The sequence below is a fragment of the Siniperca chuatsi genome, linkage group LG7 (assembly GCF_020085105.1).
Source record: "Siniperca chuatsi isolate FFG_IHB_CAS linkage group LG7, ASM2008510v1, whole genome shotgun sequence".
Taxonomy (NCBI): domain Eukaryota; kingdom Metazoa; phylum Chordata; class Actinopteri; order Centrarchiformes; family Sinipercidae; genus Siniperca; species Siniperca chuatsi.
Window position 1 is genome coordinate 18,316,254 of NC_058048.1, and position 18,968 is coordinate 18,335,221.

The window sequence follows — 18,968 nt, forward strand, 5'->3', positions numbered from 1 at the left end:
TTTCATTCACAGTAAGACTAACAACTCTTCTGACAGACTTTTCAAGGGGCTGTCAGTGTTTATTTTAGCATTATGTCATATTCAAATAGACAGACAGACTTGGTTTCTGATATTCACAGTATGCCCTGCAATTAGTTTACTGTATTTTGATCACTCATGTAGCGTATGACTGAGATTGATAGTATTTAATTTTGAAAATGTTTCTGGTGCTGCTTTCTTGGTCTCATCTTCCTAGCTGAATAAAACTGGGATTCAGCTAAGATTTTTTTTCCCAGTAAATCAATTACAAATTCTTTGTGTACAAAAACAGACAGGTTTTAATTAAATACTCCAAAATAAAAAAAATAAAAATAGACGAACAATTTCCATTTGTTCTCATTATTTTAGTTTCTATTGCATTTGAATGACCATATTATCCACAGCATAAAGGCATTAATCAAAATTTTTAGTTGTATTTTTTTGTATCATTCACACATGGCATTTCAAACAATAAAGTGCTTTTCAAATAACCTTCTATTTTAACCAATTTAAATACACTGAGACAATACCTGCAACCCTCTCTGAGACAGTGGAAATTGTCACATACATGTGCGAGTACACATTTACACACAAATACTCAATCCCACACAGCAGGCAGTAGTTTGACCCTGCAGTTCCCATACAGTGTGTGCTTAACTCTGTGCTTTGTACTGTAAATGGTCAGGTATGTGTGTTTGTTTGGGCAGAAGGTTTGTCTGACAGTGTCCAAACCGGTGATACATACTGTTTTCATCTTGTTAAGAACAGGAGTCAAGCTGGATGTGCATACAGGCTAATGAGCACATACACACATACACACGCACACCAACACAGAAAACACCCTCTGTTTCATCAAACCCTGTTTTGACCCCTGTCACTGGACAGCTTGCCTCTTGTCTCAAGTGTGAGCCGTGTATTTCATTCATACAGACAGCACTACACATCAGTTATGTAGAAAAGCTTTGTGTACTCTAGGTGCAGTCCTAACATCCTAATAATGTTTCATACATTACAACTACTAAAAAAAAAAAAAAAAAAATGTATGTCCATGCTGGATAAGTAATTTTGTCGCACTAACATTTTAAAGCCGTTACAAATTTTTTTTAGTTTTAGCCAGATATTGTAAAAGAAAGTCCTGGAATACTTCCTGAACTCTACTTAGTGTGCTATACAGAGTAAAACTATGGTGTTGAGCTGTCCTCATGCAAATTTTAAGTAACGTCCCTGTAATGTTTAGGTTTAGTGCTTGAGCCAAGACTGACTGAATGAGTTACATAGGGCAACTTTCCACTGTATCATGGCTGACAACCATTTGATGCGTTGTTAAGGACTATTTCTTTTCTGTGCCTCTGCCTTTATGCTGACCACAAGTACACACTTGCCCACATCGCGAGACAAGGGGACCACATCATGAGACAAGGGGAAATAAGAAATTTCAGGGATTACGCCACTGATGTCAACTCCTTGTGCCCCCTTTTCCCACTGTCTGTCCACTGATTCATCATTTATGCTCCTTGTGTTTTAATTGAAAATTACACCAGAGCAGAGTAAAACAATGATTTCTCAATACATCACAACATCACTGATAACTGAACAGGCAAAACTGCAACAAAATAAAATTAAGGAGTCTGTTTTTTTTTCAGTTTGCAGTCTTCATACATGATTCAGGGAGACATCGAAGTTACTTTCTTCTTCTTTTGCCATGACACGTAATTCTGATCTCACCTTTGCCACACAATCCAGTCCGTTTTGCTCTATATCTGCCACGTCTTTGTTCAGCAGACCAATCACATGGCAGGAAAACATTACATCACAGCTGACACTGTAAAAGTGGCACAGAGCTGCAGTGATGACTGACAGTTTAACGGTGTCTCCCTTTGTGATCATGACGTCCATTAGCAGTTCAGGAAGGCACATAATACTTTCGGAGTGCTCTCCAGTGATTAGATGAGATTTATGTCCTGCTGTTTTGAGTGACAGGCACTTGAACACCTTTCTGTCCTGTTGCTATGGACACAAGCGATAGAGAAAGATCATGTTAGTCATATACAATATTAAGTTGCACCAAATATAAACAGCGGTGATATAATGCATAAACAAGCTAGGAAAGAAAGTGAAACTGACATTGAACTACAACTGAAAAGACACTTACCCAATCTGTACTTCTCTTTAGCTTCAGCTCTCTCTTTGGCATCAAAGTACCAGACTGTGATGGCATAGCTGTAAGACACAAGAAGGACAAAGAGATCTTAATAACACTAAGACAAGAGCTAATCTCTTTTGTTAGTACAATATATGAAAATGAGCTGTTTCTAGTGTAAGAAATAAACTGGGCTTAAGTTTAATCAAAATTGCCTATGAAAAGTTCATGAAATGGCTGTGACATTAAGAAATAAAGTCCCTAAAATGCCCTAAAATGAGTAAAAATACAGTTTATTTCCAGTTCACTTTGGTCAAACGGTTCTGTTTAAGGGTTGTATATTCACACATAAATGTAGCTTAGCAACACTTTACAAAACTGTCAGTGATAAAGACCAAATCGCTCTAAAAAAAAAAAAAAAAAAAAATCAGATCAAAAGGAAAACAACTGGTCTTTGAAAGATACATTTTTGACCCAGCAAGAGACAACAGCTTACAAAAAATGTCTATGACACATCTTATAAAAGTGAACAGCAGACTGTCCAGGGTAGTAGATGTCCAGGGTAGCACAGTGTTAACTTCTACAGTTTCTAGTCTCTCCTGTGGGGCTGTGTTGTTTATTCCTGTCTCTCATGTCTGTGCCTCTCCAGCACGAGTCTTGCAATCGAACCTTCCTCCCCTCTCCCTCCCACCAACCCCTCAGGAAACACATACTTCCTGCCTCCGGCTCCGCCTCGCCCCCCAGCAGTCAGATGGAGAGGAGAGGAGAGGAGAGGAGAGGAGAGGAGAGGAGAGGAAGAAATGCAGGAGTGAAACGATATGTGTTATGTGCCCTTGATGGATGCCACTATTTGGTGCTACGATGTAAATAACAGTATGTGTGCAAGTGCTTAGTCTGTTTATGTACAAAGTGGGTCTATCTCACATGAGCATCAAAGAAACTTCAACAAATGTGGATCCTGGTTTCTTTTGTCATTAGAAAACAAGCATCCCTGACAAAGTTCTTGACTTGAGTAGAGCAGGAAAGAGGAAATATAAGAGGCAGGATCCTTCTCTGTCCGTGTGTGTGTGTGTGTGTGTGTGTGTGTGTGTGTGTGTGTGTGTGTGTGTGTGTTTGTGGGTGCATATTTAACCTGCTTGTTTATTAAAATGTATAATAAATCTACTTTTGTTTTTGGTGCAAACTGTTAAATAATTGATAAACTAATTTGCAGTTTATTTACATTATAATTAACATGGTGTTAATTATAAATATATGTATTTACAGTATAGAGTGGACTAAAATATGCTGGATATACACAAGTGGCAACAGTGGCAGTGTGCCCTGTTTCTTCCCATACAATATAAAATCATGGTATAACTTTATATGAGTTTGTGTGCATGTGTGTAAGCACTGTATATATAAGAGTTACTAACCGAGTGGCATAGGCTGGTTTGACTTCGTGTGGGTTCCTGCGGTCAGACCAGAAGATGAGCAGCCGGTCAAACAGAGGTTCGATGTTGGCTACCACATTTTTGCCTTCAGGGTAGATCTGCAGCAACCCTCCTTGTTTCTACAAACATGCATACACACAACGCACATGACGCAGTCACAACAATTTAAAAAAAATCCAGAAAACAAATGGCCTTTAAAAAGCAGTCACACTGATAGGAGGCCATAGAGTGTTATGATACCAGATGCACATTTTAGCCTATGTCTGCATGAGGTGTGTTTTTTGACTACACTGGAAATACACTATTTTTGTGATGATACAATAATAATCACAAGCATAATAATAATAATAATAATAATTCATTTAAAAAATCATTTTCTAAATTAAACTAATATTGATCTTATAAATGTACCTTGACATCCCAGTTCTTGTTGAGATAGTAGATACACGTGATGCAGCGTCCGTCACCGTTAGGATTGTCAACATGGCGGACGTACCCTGCCCCGTTACCTGGATAACAGGCAACCATGGCCTAAAAACAGAAGTAATGGGATGGTTAGCTGTGTTTTCGTGTCCACCTTAGACCATAAAAATAACACTTGACATCATAACAACATTTTTTGTAGGTTTGACTGCACATGCTGGTCGAGATGGCAGTGACTTAAGGTATTTATTCTCTTTATTGGACAGTCCACCTGTCTTGAATGGCCACAGTTTGAGGAACTACATATGATCAATCAATCATCAGTAGGAGGAGCTACAGGTGACCAATCAGCATTTAGAAATTTCTGTCAGCACAAGGAAGATGCAAAAGACACCTGTGACTGTCTGCTCTACCAACAGCTTTCCCACTGCTCCATAGTAGACTGTTCTCCAGGTGGACTATTTGCATGATTAATATAACATTCCATAATGTAATTTGTGAAACACACACACTCACGAGAGAGAGAAGGAGCAAAGAAATGTGTCAGAGTTCAGCTGTTGTTCCCAGCTACAAAATGATCTGTAGATAGAGTATCCACGTTCAAACAATGGCATCGCGCTGGTATTTCCCCTGCTTGACGTCTATGTGTTGGAGGCTGTGAAGCAGGAGAGCGCTGCTTTCTCTGGGGAGTCCAAGGGAACCGAGACCTGCGTGAGAGCTCTTCAGCCAATGTGAATTCCAGACCACCACCACTACAGGACCATGTGACTTTAAATGTACTGCACGAGGGTGAAAATGAGCTGCATCACTTCAGCTCAGATCTGGGACACTATCATTCATGACTAACAGGTTCTGCACTGCTGCAGTATCGATTTAACTTGCTTGGCGCTATCATTTAAGCTCTTGTAGTACAATGTGAGAGGAGGAAATGAAACAGTGCTCACATAGATTTCTAAGACAAACGCACCTGTTCTTGTGTTGTTTGTGAAACTCAAATAAAAGTGATGGTACGTTTTGTGTAGGAGGGTTTCGGTGAGAGAGCAAGCTGCCCTCCTCCTCCACTTGTGGTATTTCCCCTCCTCATTCACAGCCAAGTGAGTTTGGTTGTGTTATGTATGACTCTGTTCAGCCGCCATTGTCTGCTCTCATTACTGACCAACGCTCACAGTCAGAGCTCATTAACCTCCAGACCTTTTGCTCAGGGCTCCAACAGACTTGTTGTGTCAAAGGGAACAAATAAAATGTACGCAAAGAAAAAAGAAAAATATGTGTAAGGACATAATGACCATTAGAAGCATTAATGTAATCTGGATGTTATTAGAGTAATTAGAATTTGTCACAGGAGATCAGCTGCTCACATTATGACGTTACATTATGTTTTGTCAATGATGGAGTTATTAAGACTGTAGGAGAGAGAGTTCGCTTAAGAGGGGATCCTGTTTGTATCTCCTGCATGTGCGTTCTTGTTGCGAACGTGTGCATGTAGGCAACATGATAGACAGCCCTGACTATTGTTTTACATTATTCCACCAACCAATAGTTGGTCTTCCAAAAAACTTAACAATGCATTAGCAGGCCAGGAAGAAGAAGACTGCTAGCAAACAAACATGAACATAAACAATGTAGGTTTCAAATTCTTCCAAAAATTGGCTTTGCAAATGTTTTATGAGTAGGAAAATACTCCGCAGGGACATTTCATTTCAGTCAGTCAATCTAGACGTGAAATATCCCTTGGTACCCCTACTTGCTAACCTTGCAATGTCATCACAAGTGGTGGCAGGAAAAAGTCTTGCAGAGAGTAGTCTGCTTTTAGCACACTACTGTCAGGGTCAAGTTCAAATGACCTGCTGTAGTTGATCTTGTACTAAACTGATAACAGCTGATACTGTGTTGTAGGGATAGATGCCCTTTTGTGCAGACAGGAACGGTTTTATAAAAATGTATGTAGGTCTTCATATTTGTTTCAAAACACACAAGGAAAAATAGCCACTCTGTTACAATGGTTGCAGTCATGAAAATAAAAGTTCCTTATACATATTATAAGGTTATTAGATCAATTTAACCCTACTACATTACAAAATGTCAATACCAAGGGTTAAATGGTTTTATTGGATTTTCTCTACACACATATAAGGATTAGAGTGATTATTTTGGGTGTGCATGTGTTCAAGGAAGTGTGTTTTCCCAGTAAATAGCTTTTTTCAAACTGGTAACAACTGTAATTAACCACAATTAACATGTAATATGCCACACCAGACAGCTCAGCCCTAGCCTGCAGCATAAACACATCACACACACACACGCACGCACGCACAAACAATGTCTAAATCAATGCTTACACAAGACAGGCATATAATTTAGGAGGAGGGTTATGTTACTCATTCCAAACCAATCCCAGGCATTAAAAAAATAGATGTGAATTAATAACTCGTCACTTATATCTAAACCAGTTTCACATACATCCACATGGTTTCAATCTCCTTCAGTTAGTGGCTTACACACACACACACACACACACACACAAACAAAACGTTCAGTCACACAGCATGACACAGCACGTCTCGATCCTATCTGTCACTTCAACCCTCCTCGCTCCTTCATCTCTGCAGAGATCTGTGCCCACAGTAAGTTAAAGTCTAATTGGCACCAACCACCTGTCTGCCAGGCACCAGCACTAATGGCCTAATGGCATCACTGGGTAGATACCCGGGCTGTCAAGGTGATGGGCTGGGTAGGAAGAACAGGCTGTTCTGGACAAGAACAAAAATAAACTCCAATGCTGCACGCATATTCTGATAAGAGGAATGATCGTGGAGAGAGGGGTGAGGAGGGGAGAGGGGCTAGATAAGGTTGATGAAATATCTCCATTGCTGCTTGGCAAGTAGAAAGAGTGAGGGGAAAAACATATGTATGTTTGTGAGGAAGGTAGTAGGAGTTAAAATAATGATTGTAAACACTGAGGACAATTTTAGAAACAGTACCTAGTACCTAGAAGTAGATGTTGCAGTTTAAAAACGTCTCTTATTTGAATCTTTATATTATATGAACTACTGTAACTGAGATGTAAGATGTTAAGGTGGCTGAAGCTAAAGGCTGTTTAGGAAACAGTCAATCTAGGGACAAGAAAAGATATTTTCAATTAGGCAAACAATCCGTAAGTGCACCTGTTGGTACAGATTGCATTCAGTACCACGTTGGTTTCGATCGTTTCATTAGGCAACATCATTAACAACAAGCTGTTGTGAAAACGGAATTGCGGGTGAAAAAATTCAAAATGGGGAGTTGTTTTTTGAGCGACTTTATAAAACATACTGATGATGAAGAAAGTCAACAGAGCACAGAGACACATACGGGGCAAGCCGGGGTGTGTGTAGTATTGGATGCACCTAAATTATGTGCTGGTGCACCTAAATCAAAAAGCTAGGCGCACCAATGCCACCAATGTAAAAAGTTAGTCTGGAGCCCTGACAGAAATTAAGAAGAGCGGTGGAGGACTTGAGTATGTGTATATCATACCATATGGTTACTCATGATCTCTATGGACATACTATTTTAATTTTGCCATACTATACTAGCCACCATTGGTAGCCTACATTCTCTTCTACTTGACCCCTTATGTCAGGCTAGAGTGCAGGGTCAGCTACAGACCAGCAGCTCTGGAGCTGGTAGAGATCCACTGGTCCAGTCCCAGTGTCCACCTTAAACCTTCAGCACTGAACCCCAACTTTAATTAACATTACATGCATGATCAGCATAAATGTGAGAGTACAGGAGGGTGCAAAGTCTTTATGAGGAATGGGAAAGAAAGCTTGTTACCTGGGCAGAGGCATTTGTGTGTTTCTTGTTCTTTTTTGAATATACCAACAACTGATACGTAATATTGTTTGATCAAATGAGGTGAAAACAAATCAACATGGCCGTGCCTTCATTGAATAAAGAAGTAGCTAAAACAGTAATTTCTTCAAGCAAACTCTGTTGCATTGCAAACTTATGAAAAGTGTGCATTAGAGTCCTCAAGCTCCTCCCAATTTCGCAATGGGACAGCCCTGATAACTTGTTGGTTATTGGAAACATGCATCAAAGTCTGAAAGTATCTGAGGGTGAATGTTGGGAGTGGGCCAGGGTCTTGCGCAAGGACACTTCAGCACGACAGATGTTTGCCATCTCTGCGGGTTGAAACCACTTGACTCACTAACTGTCAAGCAGCACTGCTATCTTGCTTAATTTCCACAGCTGATTACTCACAAGCAGCCTGGGTGACACAGGATAGGATACAAATCAGGATCAGCTATTATTAATAGTTGCTAACAGACTGGATTTGAGAAAAGTGAAAGATATACAAGTCTGGGTGAATTAAACTGAATTATGATGAACTGCTTTGTCACTCCCAGCGAATATTTGTGCTTTCCTTCCTGGCTCATATCATGGCCCATTATTCAGCTAGATTCAGACTATGAAGGTCAGAGGTCAGACTATGAATCTGTAATTGTTTCTGAGGATATAATACCCAACCCTTTGATCCAAGTGAATGCCACTCTCAGTCTTAACATCAACTAACATCTGCTAATGTACCAAGGCTCTCGAGAGATTTATGGATTTACTGCAACATAAACAACAACGCTGGACTGGTTTAAACTTACAGAGAAAGCTGATCTGTGTGTGTGTGTGTTTTGAAGGTAGGTGTACTTTTTACCATGAGAGGGTTTTGTCACTAAGGTTACAAAAGTATCAAAGTATCAGTCTCTAGTTGATGCTGAGTCACATCAACACAGCACCAATTAGAGTGATATCTGCGTGTGTGTGTGTGTGTGTGTGTGTGTGTGTGTGTGTGTGTGTGTGTTTCTGTAATGTCCATATGCTGGTAGTGCATGGTTTGCACAGTTACATGAGGAAAAAAAGGCTGACATACTTGCAAGTTACTGCTCTGCTTGCTGTTTTTGGCAGTCACCATATTTGGAGAAGGAGCTATCTCTATCTTTAATGAGGGATAGATGGTGGAATTAGAAACCTGATCAAATATTCAAGTGTCAAGTGTATTTTCATGTGAACATAAAACAAAAGTGGGAAAGTGTGCTCAGCCCTAATGAGTCAATCCTGCTATGGCCCCAATGGCACTCATTATGCATGAGTCACCATGAATGCTAGGATGGAGAAACACAGTGTGTGTGTGTGTGTGTTTCTGTGGGTGTGAGTGTATGTATGTACACATTTTTAGATGATTAAAAAAACGAGTATGAGATGTTTATTAATGCTTCATATGATGCACATACTGTAGTGTAATGTGTTTTGACATATACCAACAACAAAACACAATGGAAATAAATATGGCATCAAAAGCAATTTGAGGTAACAAGGACCATCCTTTACACTAATTCTAACCATGTTTGAGTATGAAGTGCACTTTAGGGCTGCAACTAACAATTATTTTCATTATCAATTAATCTGACGATTAATTTATCAATTAATTATTTAGTCTATAAAATGTCATAAAATAATGAAAAATGTCCATTATAATTTCCCAGAGTCCAAGGTGATGTCTTCAAATTGCTTGTTTTACCTGACCAGCAGTCCAAAACCCAAAGATATTCAATTTACCATGAGATAAAAACAGAAAAAAGCAACAACACCTCACATTGGAGCCAGAGAATGTTCGGCATTTTTGATTGAAAGACGACTGAAACAATTCATTGATAATCAAAATAGTCCATCTTCTGTCGATCGACTAATTGATAAATCAACTAATCGTCATGCATTAAGACTGGATGCATGACAAAAACTGAGGCGCTATTCACATCTTATTAAAATGCTCATAATCACAAGGTGGTGCAACTATTCCAACAACAGCTAAGAACAGCATCCATGCTGTTACACTGAGTTGCATTTAAAATAATAGGTTGGTACTGCACCAAGGGAATACCCAAATAAACACAAATTATGTCCTTAATACTATATCTTGTGGAAGCAAATATTAACTGGTAATGATTATATGGTCTTGATTTGTTCTGTTTACCCTCTGAACTGTCTGAACAGAGACTAATTAATACCAAAATAGCAAATTTATCTGTCTGTCTATCTATCCATCATCCATCCAGACAGGCTAGCTAGGAGGGCTGTAGCTGCATTGTGTGTTAGCATATGACGTCTAGCTCCTGTCTGCGTGGTGGCACTGCTGAGATCTAGGAGGAGCATCTGAGGACACGCCGCTGCAGCAGACATTCTCGTTTTACCGAAGCTTCTGCAGCATCGGCCCTTCTCCCTCGCTCAACACTATCCTCCCACTCCTTACACTCTCACTTCCAGTCTATCCCCTCCCCTTTCATGTGTCTCGTTCCCTGCGCTGAGTTGTTTCTCTCTTCCCCATAATACAACACTTTCCCACCTTTTCCCTGTCTGGCCTTTACCATTCCATTGTTAACCCTATAATCTTTCCTACTGTATGTCTCACAGGCACCAAAACCTGGCTCCGGCTGACTAACAGGAGTCAGGGTACAGAGATATTACCCACTGCTGGTGAGGCATTGCCAGCCCCTCTCGTTCTCTCTCCATCTCTTTCATACACAATGCAGAGCTCCACTCTGTATGGGCCTGTTACCAAGGTAACGGCTGGGAAATATTTTGTCCAAGTAGCGAACAAGGGGGTAGATAAGATGAAGGAGAAAGAGGGTGAAGTAAAGGACAGAGGAAAGGAAAAGGAGGTCAGAATAAAAGACAAGAAGAAAAGTGAAAAAATGAAGGAACAGGTATAAAATAAATTAGGTTTTGGGGATAAATGTCGCTTGACGAAGAGGAGGAGGACGGAAAAGACGCAGTGACCTTCTATCTGGATGTACTCATCCCTGATCTTCATCTTTTCTTTTCCTATCACTTCCTCTCTCTCTCACACCCCATCGTTGTATCTATTGCTACGCTGTCTCTAGCACTCCTCTACAGGAACACCCAGCCAGGACATTTTGTACTGTGCAGCATTGAACTTTTTTTAATGTACCAAGGGCGAACGGATAGATTTGGCCAGGGAACAGTTGGCGTTTGGCAATCTAACATTTTTACCAGGGAATCAGCCATGTGAATGTGAATAACTTAACACAACATTACATCCTAATAAGCTCGTGGAAGGTATGGACAGACATATAAACATAGAAAACAGTGCAATCTTACAAAACTGGCATCCATCAATACAAATTTGACCAACCCAGAATAAACTCCTCTTGATCTAAAATCCTGTTTCTTCCCAGGAGGCCACTTCTATTGACTGTTTTCAAACTTCATACATGTGCCAATCCAAGTGATTCAATAAAAGAAACATGTCTATCAATATATTTTATACTGACGTCATTAAATGTATGCGCGGATGAATAGCATAATCATGTTTTTAAAAAGAAATTAAGCTGACTCTTCTTCAGGACAGGCAGGTAAATCGAGGTGACAGCTTTGACGTGCTGTTGATTTCACAGATTAAATCCACTTCAGCTGCAGCTCAAAGTGTCAACAGATAAAGAGGGCTTTTATATCTTTTCCTAAGCGAGACAGTGTTTGTGCACAGTAGAATGCAACTCTAGCAGTAGGCAGAAGGTCCTAATATTGCACTCTAAACTGCATTCCATTATAGTCACTTCACTTTCCTGTTTTGCTGTCATTAAGTCACAGATTAGGCATGACTCTGACCTGAAAGCGGCTCTGTCAGCCCATATTTAAGAGAGCAAAGGCTGCTGATGTGAGGTATGCCAAACAAGTTGCTGTTTAAACACTACCTCGAGCTTATATAAATGACTCAACGTGCACAGAGGGCAAGGTGCTACGTGTGGTGGTGCACGGATGGGATGAACGAGGTTGTGGAGCAAATACAATGGGAAGAGAGGGGGAAATCCTGTAGATGATTATATAAAACATGGAGATGAGTACACAGAAAGACACAACCCACACATGACTGCTGATAGGACAAATTCTCACGTGTGTGTTCATTTAGTCGTAGTCATTTAATATGAATAATGCTACAGAAATGCTGTATGTATATTTCTGAACATTTACTCAACAGTCTCATTGATAGCTCTGTTGATTAAGCAAAGACTACAGAAGTTAATCTGGGGTTGCCAGCTTGCAGGTAACAGCTTTCTGCTAATTTCCCCATGGGGAGCAGTAATGTTGTGTCTACTTCAGATCACACATGGTATTCATCGAGAGCCCTCCTGGATTTATTTTTCGCATGGGACATAATAGCTTGACACAGTTTAACCTGTGTAAAACTGACCTCTTCTAAAAGTATTACAATACTAATATTTCACCATCTGTCACATTTTTTATCTTTCATTTGGAAATTTGCTATTTCAAAAAAGCTGAATTAATATTTATCAAGACCTGCTACTGACAAATGTTTCAAACCACATAAATCTGCATTGTCTGGATCTGTTATACAGTAAATCTTGACTGAACAAGGGGGCTGCTAAAACCCTGAGAACATGTTGGGCAACAGTCTAGACTGACATGTAATGGTTAACCCACAGCTGATAGGGAAAAACACAATGATCACAATGTTACAGAATACAGAGAGAAACAGACAATCAGATTATTACGAGTGCTCTTCACTCTATTGCACAGTTGTTCCATGTTACAGGGGAAAACATTAGTGAAGATTGTAATATGTTGAGTGTAATATTAGATTCAGAATGGGGAATAAACCAGACTTCAGTCAGAATAGGCCACTGACATTACCTTGTTCAGATAACCCAGGACTGCGTCACTACAGGGAGGAGGGTGGGAGGTTTCTCTGTCCTGCACACAATACACAATGTTGACGCCTGTATGCAGGACAGAGAAAACGACTGCCTGCCAGACCAACTGTGGACTATGAAGAAGAGGAATTAAAATAGATGTAGGCTGTTTAGTCATTTAGTGTTTATCTTAAGTGGTGTGTTGTGGTATCTGTGCATGGCATTTGAAAAATATCAATGGAAAAGAGAAACTGAGGCATGCAGTGCAGTCACGGTAAAATAAATAGAAAACATGTGGCTCATATGACACAAAGGAAACAAACAAACAAAACTCCTGCCAGGCCAGCACCATGTTTGCATGGGTGAAAATGGTGATATAAAAAGGTTGTCTTCAAAGGCAGGAGGAGATATAGCGATGGCACAGCAGATACAGCCCCAGAAAGTTTTTCTTTTTCTTCTGGGCAGCAGTGGTATGAAGGCTAGGACTGGGGCAAACTTAGGCAGGCCTCAACCCAGGCACAGGGCCAGTTCAGGAGGGAGGCTCAGCCCACAGGCCCCCTTATCAAGCTCACATGTGCCAGAAACACAGCAGGGCTCATCCTGACACCCTACCTGACGCTCAGCTCGCTTTCCCACTGTGGTGTGAGTTTGCCTGCCTGCATGTCGGCATTAAAGAAGCAAAGATAGAGCAGAGCAGGCATGACACAACCAACCACTTGCTCGAAATTAAATGATGTCATCAGACTGACACTCGTACATCAGCGGTTTTTGTAGGATCTGTTTTCTCCCTGTGGCATGTAGATGGAAAACGTACCCCTGACCCCACCTGTCCCCACCCCTGTTCCTCCTCTCACCTTAGTGCGTCCATTGATGACACAGTCCCCCAGCTGTCCACTGGCAGCGCTGTACATGACGGCCTCATCAATGTGAGCCATCAGCACCCCGATGCTCTCGCACCCGGGCTCTCGTCCCTCCACCCAGGCGATCTGGTCGCCCCGGATGCTCCGAGAGGGAATGCTCTTCTGGCTCACCAGCTGCCCGCCCCGAAATTTCCCGCTGCGGTTTAGGACCTCCACCTCCTGCAGGACCCCGTCGCCCAGCTGAGGGCCCAGGAAGTTGTCCTTCACACAGATGCCATAGTATTTCATGCAGGGGACGATGTACTGCTGGGCGATGCGCTCTGCTGACCAGCCAGCCCCTGCAGAAGGCGGTGGGGTCGGTATGCAGTTACCCTCAACGGGGGAGGTCTGGGTGGGTGCAACTGGCGGGACTGGGGAGGGCACCTTATGTCCGTTGTGCTGGTTAGTATGAGGGGCAGGAGGGGTGAAGGGAGATTGGGGAGTGACACAGTGCACATGATTGACAGTCATTTGGTTGCTATGGGAACTGTTGCTGCAGTTTACTGTGACTGTGAGCGGGGAGACTGCTCGGGCCACTCTGGAGGCCTCTGAAGATTTGTGAGCAACACTTCCATCTGCCAACCTTCTCCGTTTAAAGTCTGAGTCTCCCGAAGCAAAAACCGGGTCCACAGAACTCTCTAACCCTGGTAACCCTATTATGAGACCATTAAGAGTACCTGACCCCATGTCCCGGTTCTCCCCACCTCTCCGTTTCTGTTGTTGCATCTGTCTGGCTTTCAGGTCACCATTGATCCTCCTCATCACTAAAGGGCACTTCTCATGAGCTGTCCTGTCCCCGCTCTCCACCAGAGACGCTCTGCTGGTGAGGGGGTACATAGGGCCGCCTGTCACCCCCGCCACCCCCTTATTTTGTGCCGGGTAACCGTTTGGTGTGTGAGCCAAAACGTCTGCGTGGCTCCCCTCTACGGTGGCAGATGGAGACACCACCCCGCCGTTGTAGAGAGGGACGCCGGTTTTGGACTGCTTCGTCGGGGTTGTGATTGCAGGGGAGTCGGTCTGAGAGGCCAGACCCGCGAGTAACTCCGCGGCTGTTGGACTCCCGACCGGCGCCGCGCAGAAACCGTTAAGCCCCATGTCCGCTCCGTACGTGTGGTGAATCTCTGCCGCTCCACAGACGAGCTGCTGGCCGCTCGTCTTTCTCTCCTGCGAGGGTGAAACAGCGACGGATCCGCGGGAAGAGCTTGGGTTTAAAAGGTCCGTGTGTCCCAAGCTCTCCATTTCATCTCGTCATCTGCTGGATGCGCACGTAGCTCACGTCCTCGCTTCATTTTCCAGCTGAGCCACTGCTTTCTCTGATGGAGAGGATCTTTACCACAGCCACAAGTTTCATGTCCAAGTCGTCTTCTACTTGCTTTTATTTCACCCGTTACTCTCATTTAATGCTCTCAAGCTGCGTATTTGTTTTCATCCGTCTTATAAACATTTTGTGGCTGTGTAGGATATCTGTGGAGAGTAAAATGATACATTTTAGGCCTATTAATAGCACAGTGCAGACGACTTGTCACAGTGAGCTTAAACACATCTACTGCATGTATATGGTGCAACAAACGCAGTATTAATAATACAGTATTTATATATTTTAAGTGCGACAACAAAACAGCGCTATGGAACAGGGCAATTGTAGCCTATATAACCATCAGACCAAAATTAAGTGCATGTCTATGCTACATTATTTATTGCAGCTAATAGTTTTAATCATTAAAAAGAAGGGGAAATGTTGAGGAATGAAACAAAAACTCACTTTTACTGACAGTCATTTACACTGAAATTAGAAAGTGGCCACCAAATACAACATTTCTGCTGTAAATTCAGGCTTATACAATTAGAATTTATATTCTGCTGCTGTAAAACTCCCATTAAAAGACTTTTATTTATTTATTATATTTCGTCTTTCATCTATCAGCTATTGATTACCTACTTAGCAGCCTTGTGTTTAGGTCCCTCCTTAAAAAATTGAGCATAACATGACATCAATTTATTGATTCAGTTGAAACACATATTTCAGAGTGGAAATTCATTAAATATGTAGCCATAACGTCGAAAAAGCAAGTAAAATGTCCCTCTAGGTGACCACAGTCCACTGCTTACCTACGGCAGCCTACAGCAATGCAAATCCACAGTGAGCGTACGTGACAGGCTGAGAGTACGCATGTTATTTCCGGGATTGTCTTGCCCGTGTGTGTGTGTGTCTGCGTCCCATCCAATTTTGTTGTCGGTTATAAATAATGTTCAGGGTGTGACGGCGACCAACGCCGGTCTGACACATTAAACTCAACCGGGGGACGGAGGGAGATGCTCGGAACCACACAAGGTCCCTTCGATCACCAAAAAAAGTGTTCTCCGTTGTGTCGGCGAGTGCCCCCACTTTCTGTCTCCCCACCCCCCGTTCCTCCTCCCGCAGCCCGCTTTCTCTCTCTCTCTCCACTCCCTCCTGTCATTTACATGCACACAGGTCATGTGACCATTTGCTACTACTACCGACCTTCAGCTGCACTGAGAGAAACCGCCCTATACGGATAGAAAATTTAATTTAAAAAACAATTTTAAAAGATTGCTGCTATTTTGTTCTACAGCAAGAAAGATTCTCCTCCTATTTGGGTTTTCTTATTTATTTATTTAGGCTACTTAGGCTTACAGTGGTGGAATGTAACTAAGTACATTTACTCAAGTAGGCCTACTGTACTTACAGTAAGTACAAAATGCAGATACTTTAGTATTTCCATTGTGTGCTACTTTATACTCATATTGTACTTTTTACCCCACTACATTTATTTGACAACATTAGTTAGGCCTACTAGTTACTTTGCATTAATGATCTTTTCACCTACACAGATGCAACCCTCAATGATACAATAAGACCTAGAAATATATTTTGATCTCCAACAGTGTGGAGATCAGCATGTTCTTTGCTCAGTTGAGTTCAATGACTCAGCAAGCATGCAGTCAGACACAATTGATCCAAAGCCTGATGGGTCTGATAATACTGATAAACCTCAACATTTAACCCATCTTCTCTTCAGTTTCACTATTGCTGAGTGTGAGACTCAGCAGAGTGCTCAAAGGAACAGTTCAACATTTTGGGAAATATACTTATTTGGTTTCTTGCTGAGATGTAGATGAGACAATTGATACCGCTGTCATGTCTGTGCAGTAAACATGAAACTGCAGCCAGCAGCCGGTTAGCTTAGCTTACCTCAGGTACTTGTACTTTGCTTGAATATTACTACAATTCAGAGGGAAATATTTTACATACAAAACGCATGATCGTTTATAAAATCAGCCAGCAAAGATTTGTTGACATGTAATATTTTGAGTAATGGAATAAAATTTAAAGTTTTTTCACACCATAAATTATTCATGATATGTAAATCTGATGAGATTTCTGATCCCTTCTAAGTTAACGGAGTAAAGTAAAACTCAAAATTGGTAAAGAAATCACACAGGAAATGAACAACATGAAGAATAACACATTGCTCAGTAGATCACGATTCTGTTGATCATCTCAGCATATCTGCCACATGACTACAACAGGTAACCTTAATAAAGGCTGCAATCACCACGCAATTCTACCAGTGTCAAGGCTCATTTTATTGCCATTTTATTGGTAAAGGGGCTCATCTGAGATTAGCACATGTGCAGCATGTACTGTATGTTTTATTGTTGCTGATATGGAGATGTGACACATTTTAATTGGTGCTGACCTAGAAAAGCAAGATGTGACCAGGAGGTTTAGTGTGAGTCTGAGGCAGCTTTTCCTCCAGAACACAGTAGGCCGAAGGTTGACCCTAATTAAGGAAAGGTAGTGTGTTTAAAGGGACAAAGGAAATTCTTACTACCAATGTTTGCCAGAATGAGTTCATTTTCAAGTCACACGGCCTACATAGTGAGTAATGTTGACAGGAAATAACACAATCCCTCCAAGTTTTGCCACTGCCAGGCAACCAGAGCAGTCAGATATTACTTTAGGAATGATGATTCACTGTTTGGCTTTGATTGTAGTGGAGAATCTGTACCAAGTTCTTGCATTGCCCAAGGTAGTGTTTGAACAGCCCACAAAATATTAAATGTCTGGCATAGAACTTAACATTGACTTGATCACAGCAGACATAGGTGGTGAAATAACACACGCATACAAGCACACACATGTGCAAACCATTAGCCCGTGACGTAGGCTCCGACAATGTCATCCACATAAGAGTTATGGTCAGAGAAAACAAGTCGCCTCAAAATAAATCAGGGCTCTCATGTACCAGGAAAGCTGCACCATAATTAAAGGAAAAAACAAGCTTAGAAACACATATTCACACACCTGCAACATTAAATAACCCCGACAGCTTCCCATCCTGTATCCTGTAGTGTTGGTACATGATGGTATTTTCCCAAAAAATAATTTACATATAGTTTACATAATGAAATGACATAATTACATAAAAAACGGTATACCTGTGTATTCATGGAGTTCACTGAATTGTCAAGCAGTAACGTCTCTCCTTTAATTAATGTAAGTAAATCATTTGTCTGCTGACCAGTTGACACTTGTATCCAACACTTGTTTGTCCCAAGGACTGAAAAACAGTGTACTCTTTGCCAAGGTCAGTGCTCCCAACGCAGCTGGCTGGAATCCCCCAGACTGTGTAACACAGACTAGTGCAGCTCTGCACGTATACACATCTCCTCCTCCTCCTCCTCCTCTTTTCTGTCCCTCTCTCTCTCTCTATCTGTCACTGTCTCTCTTTCCTCTTTTCTGTTGACGCCACAGGAATCAAGCAGAGAGGATAACAAAGAGTTAACAGACAGTTGAGGCCTATAAGCAGACTTGCTTACTTTGTCTTTTGCTGCGCTGTCAGATTTTTTAAAAAGGCCAATACGGCTTATTAAAAACATTCAGCAATTCTGGTCTAAATGTACATTTGTTCATGAAACTATTATTGTAAACAAAATATATTGATTCTCAATATTTTTGCCTAGATTGTATGTGTGATTTTACTGTTTCATAGTGTAATCTTATGCATGTGTCAAGCCTGCACATTCAGGTTATGTTCTTTAAGAAGAGCATTACAAATGTATGTAAGTTTGTACATTTAACATGTGCTAGCAAGATTAAGAATAAAATCCCTGCTGCTACGCGAATGATGAATATCATGTCAGTCAGATGACTACTTTAAAAATAGGCAGCAGCACACGGGTATCATGGTCAAATTGTTTTTTATTTATTTAAGAAGAAGTGGGGAGAGCAGGATGTGACAGACAGACAGAGAGAGATTTGGGTAAAAGGAGGTTGGAAGACAGATCCGGAAAAATGCAAAGACACAAGGATTGGGAAAGCTCC

The 18,968-nt window shown here is 41.4% G+C and overlaps 1 protein-coding gene across 2 annotated transcripts; it reads right to left on the reverse strand.

Annotated features, from left to right (window-relative positions):
- Positions 1 to 293: 293 nt before the first annotated feature.
- Positions 294 to 18,270, reverse strand: egln2 (egl-9 family hypoxia-inducible factor 2). Of its 2 annotated transcripts, none has more exons than XM_044202623.1 (6): positions 18,083 to 18,270; positions 13,574 to 15,082; positions 4,003 to 4,122; positions 3,574 to 3,710; positions 2,171 to 2,238; positions 294 to 2,025 (listed from the first exon to the last, which is right to left on the reverse strand). In XM_044202623.1, the coding sequence occupies exons 2-6, from the start codon at positions 14,855 to 14,857 to the stop codon at positions 1,973 to 1,975; spliced, it is 1,662 nt and encodes a 553-aa protein (XP_044058558.1). In that variant the 5' UTR covers positions 14,858 to 15,082; positions 18,083 to 18,270; the 3' UTR covers positions 294 to 1,972. The 2 variants fall into 2 exon arrangements, with proteins under 2 accessions (XP_044058558.1, XP_044058556.1); XM_044202621.1 differs by lacking the exon at positions 18,083 to 18,270 and adding an exon at positions 15,728 to 16,093.
- Between the last annotated feature and the right edge of the window lie 698 nt (positions 18,271 to 18,968).

Excerpts from the sequence above, each read along its gene's own strand:
- egln2 (XM_044202623.1), bottom strand. The coding sequence starts at position 14,857 with ATGGAGAGCTTGGGACACACGGACCTTTTAAACCCAAGCTCTTCCCGC. Across the intron at positions 4,123-13,573 it reads TCATCAATGGACGCACTAAG|GCCATGGTTGCCTGTTATCC; the intron begins GTGAGAGGAGGA and ends TTCTGTTTTTAG. Across the intron at positions 3,711-4,002 it reads ACAAGAACTGGGATGTCAAG|AAACAAGGAGGGTTGCTGCA; the intron begins GTACATTTATAA and ends GCATGTTTGTAG.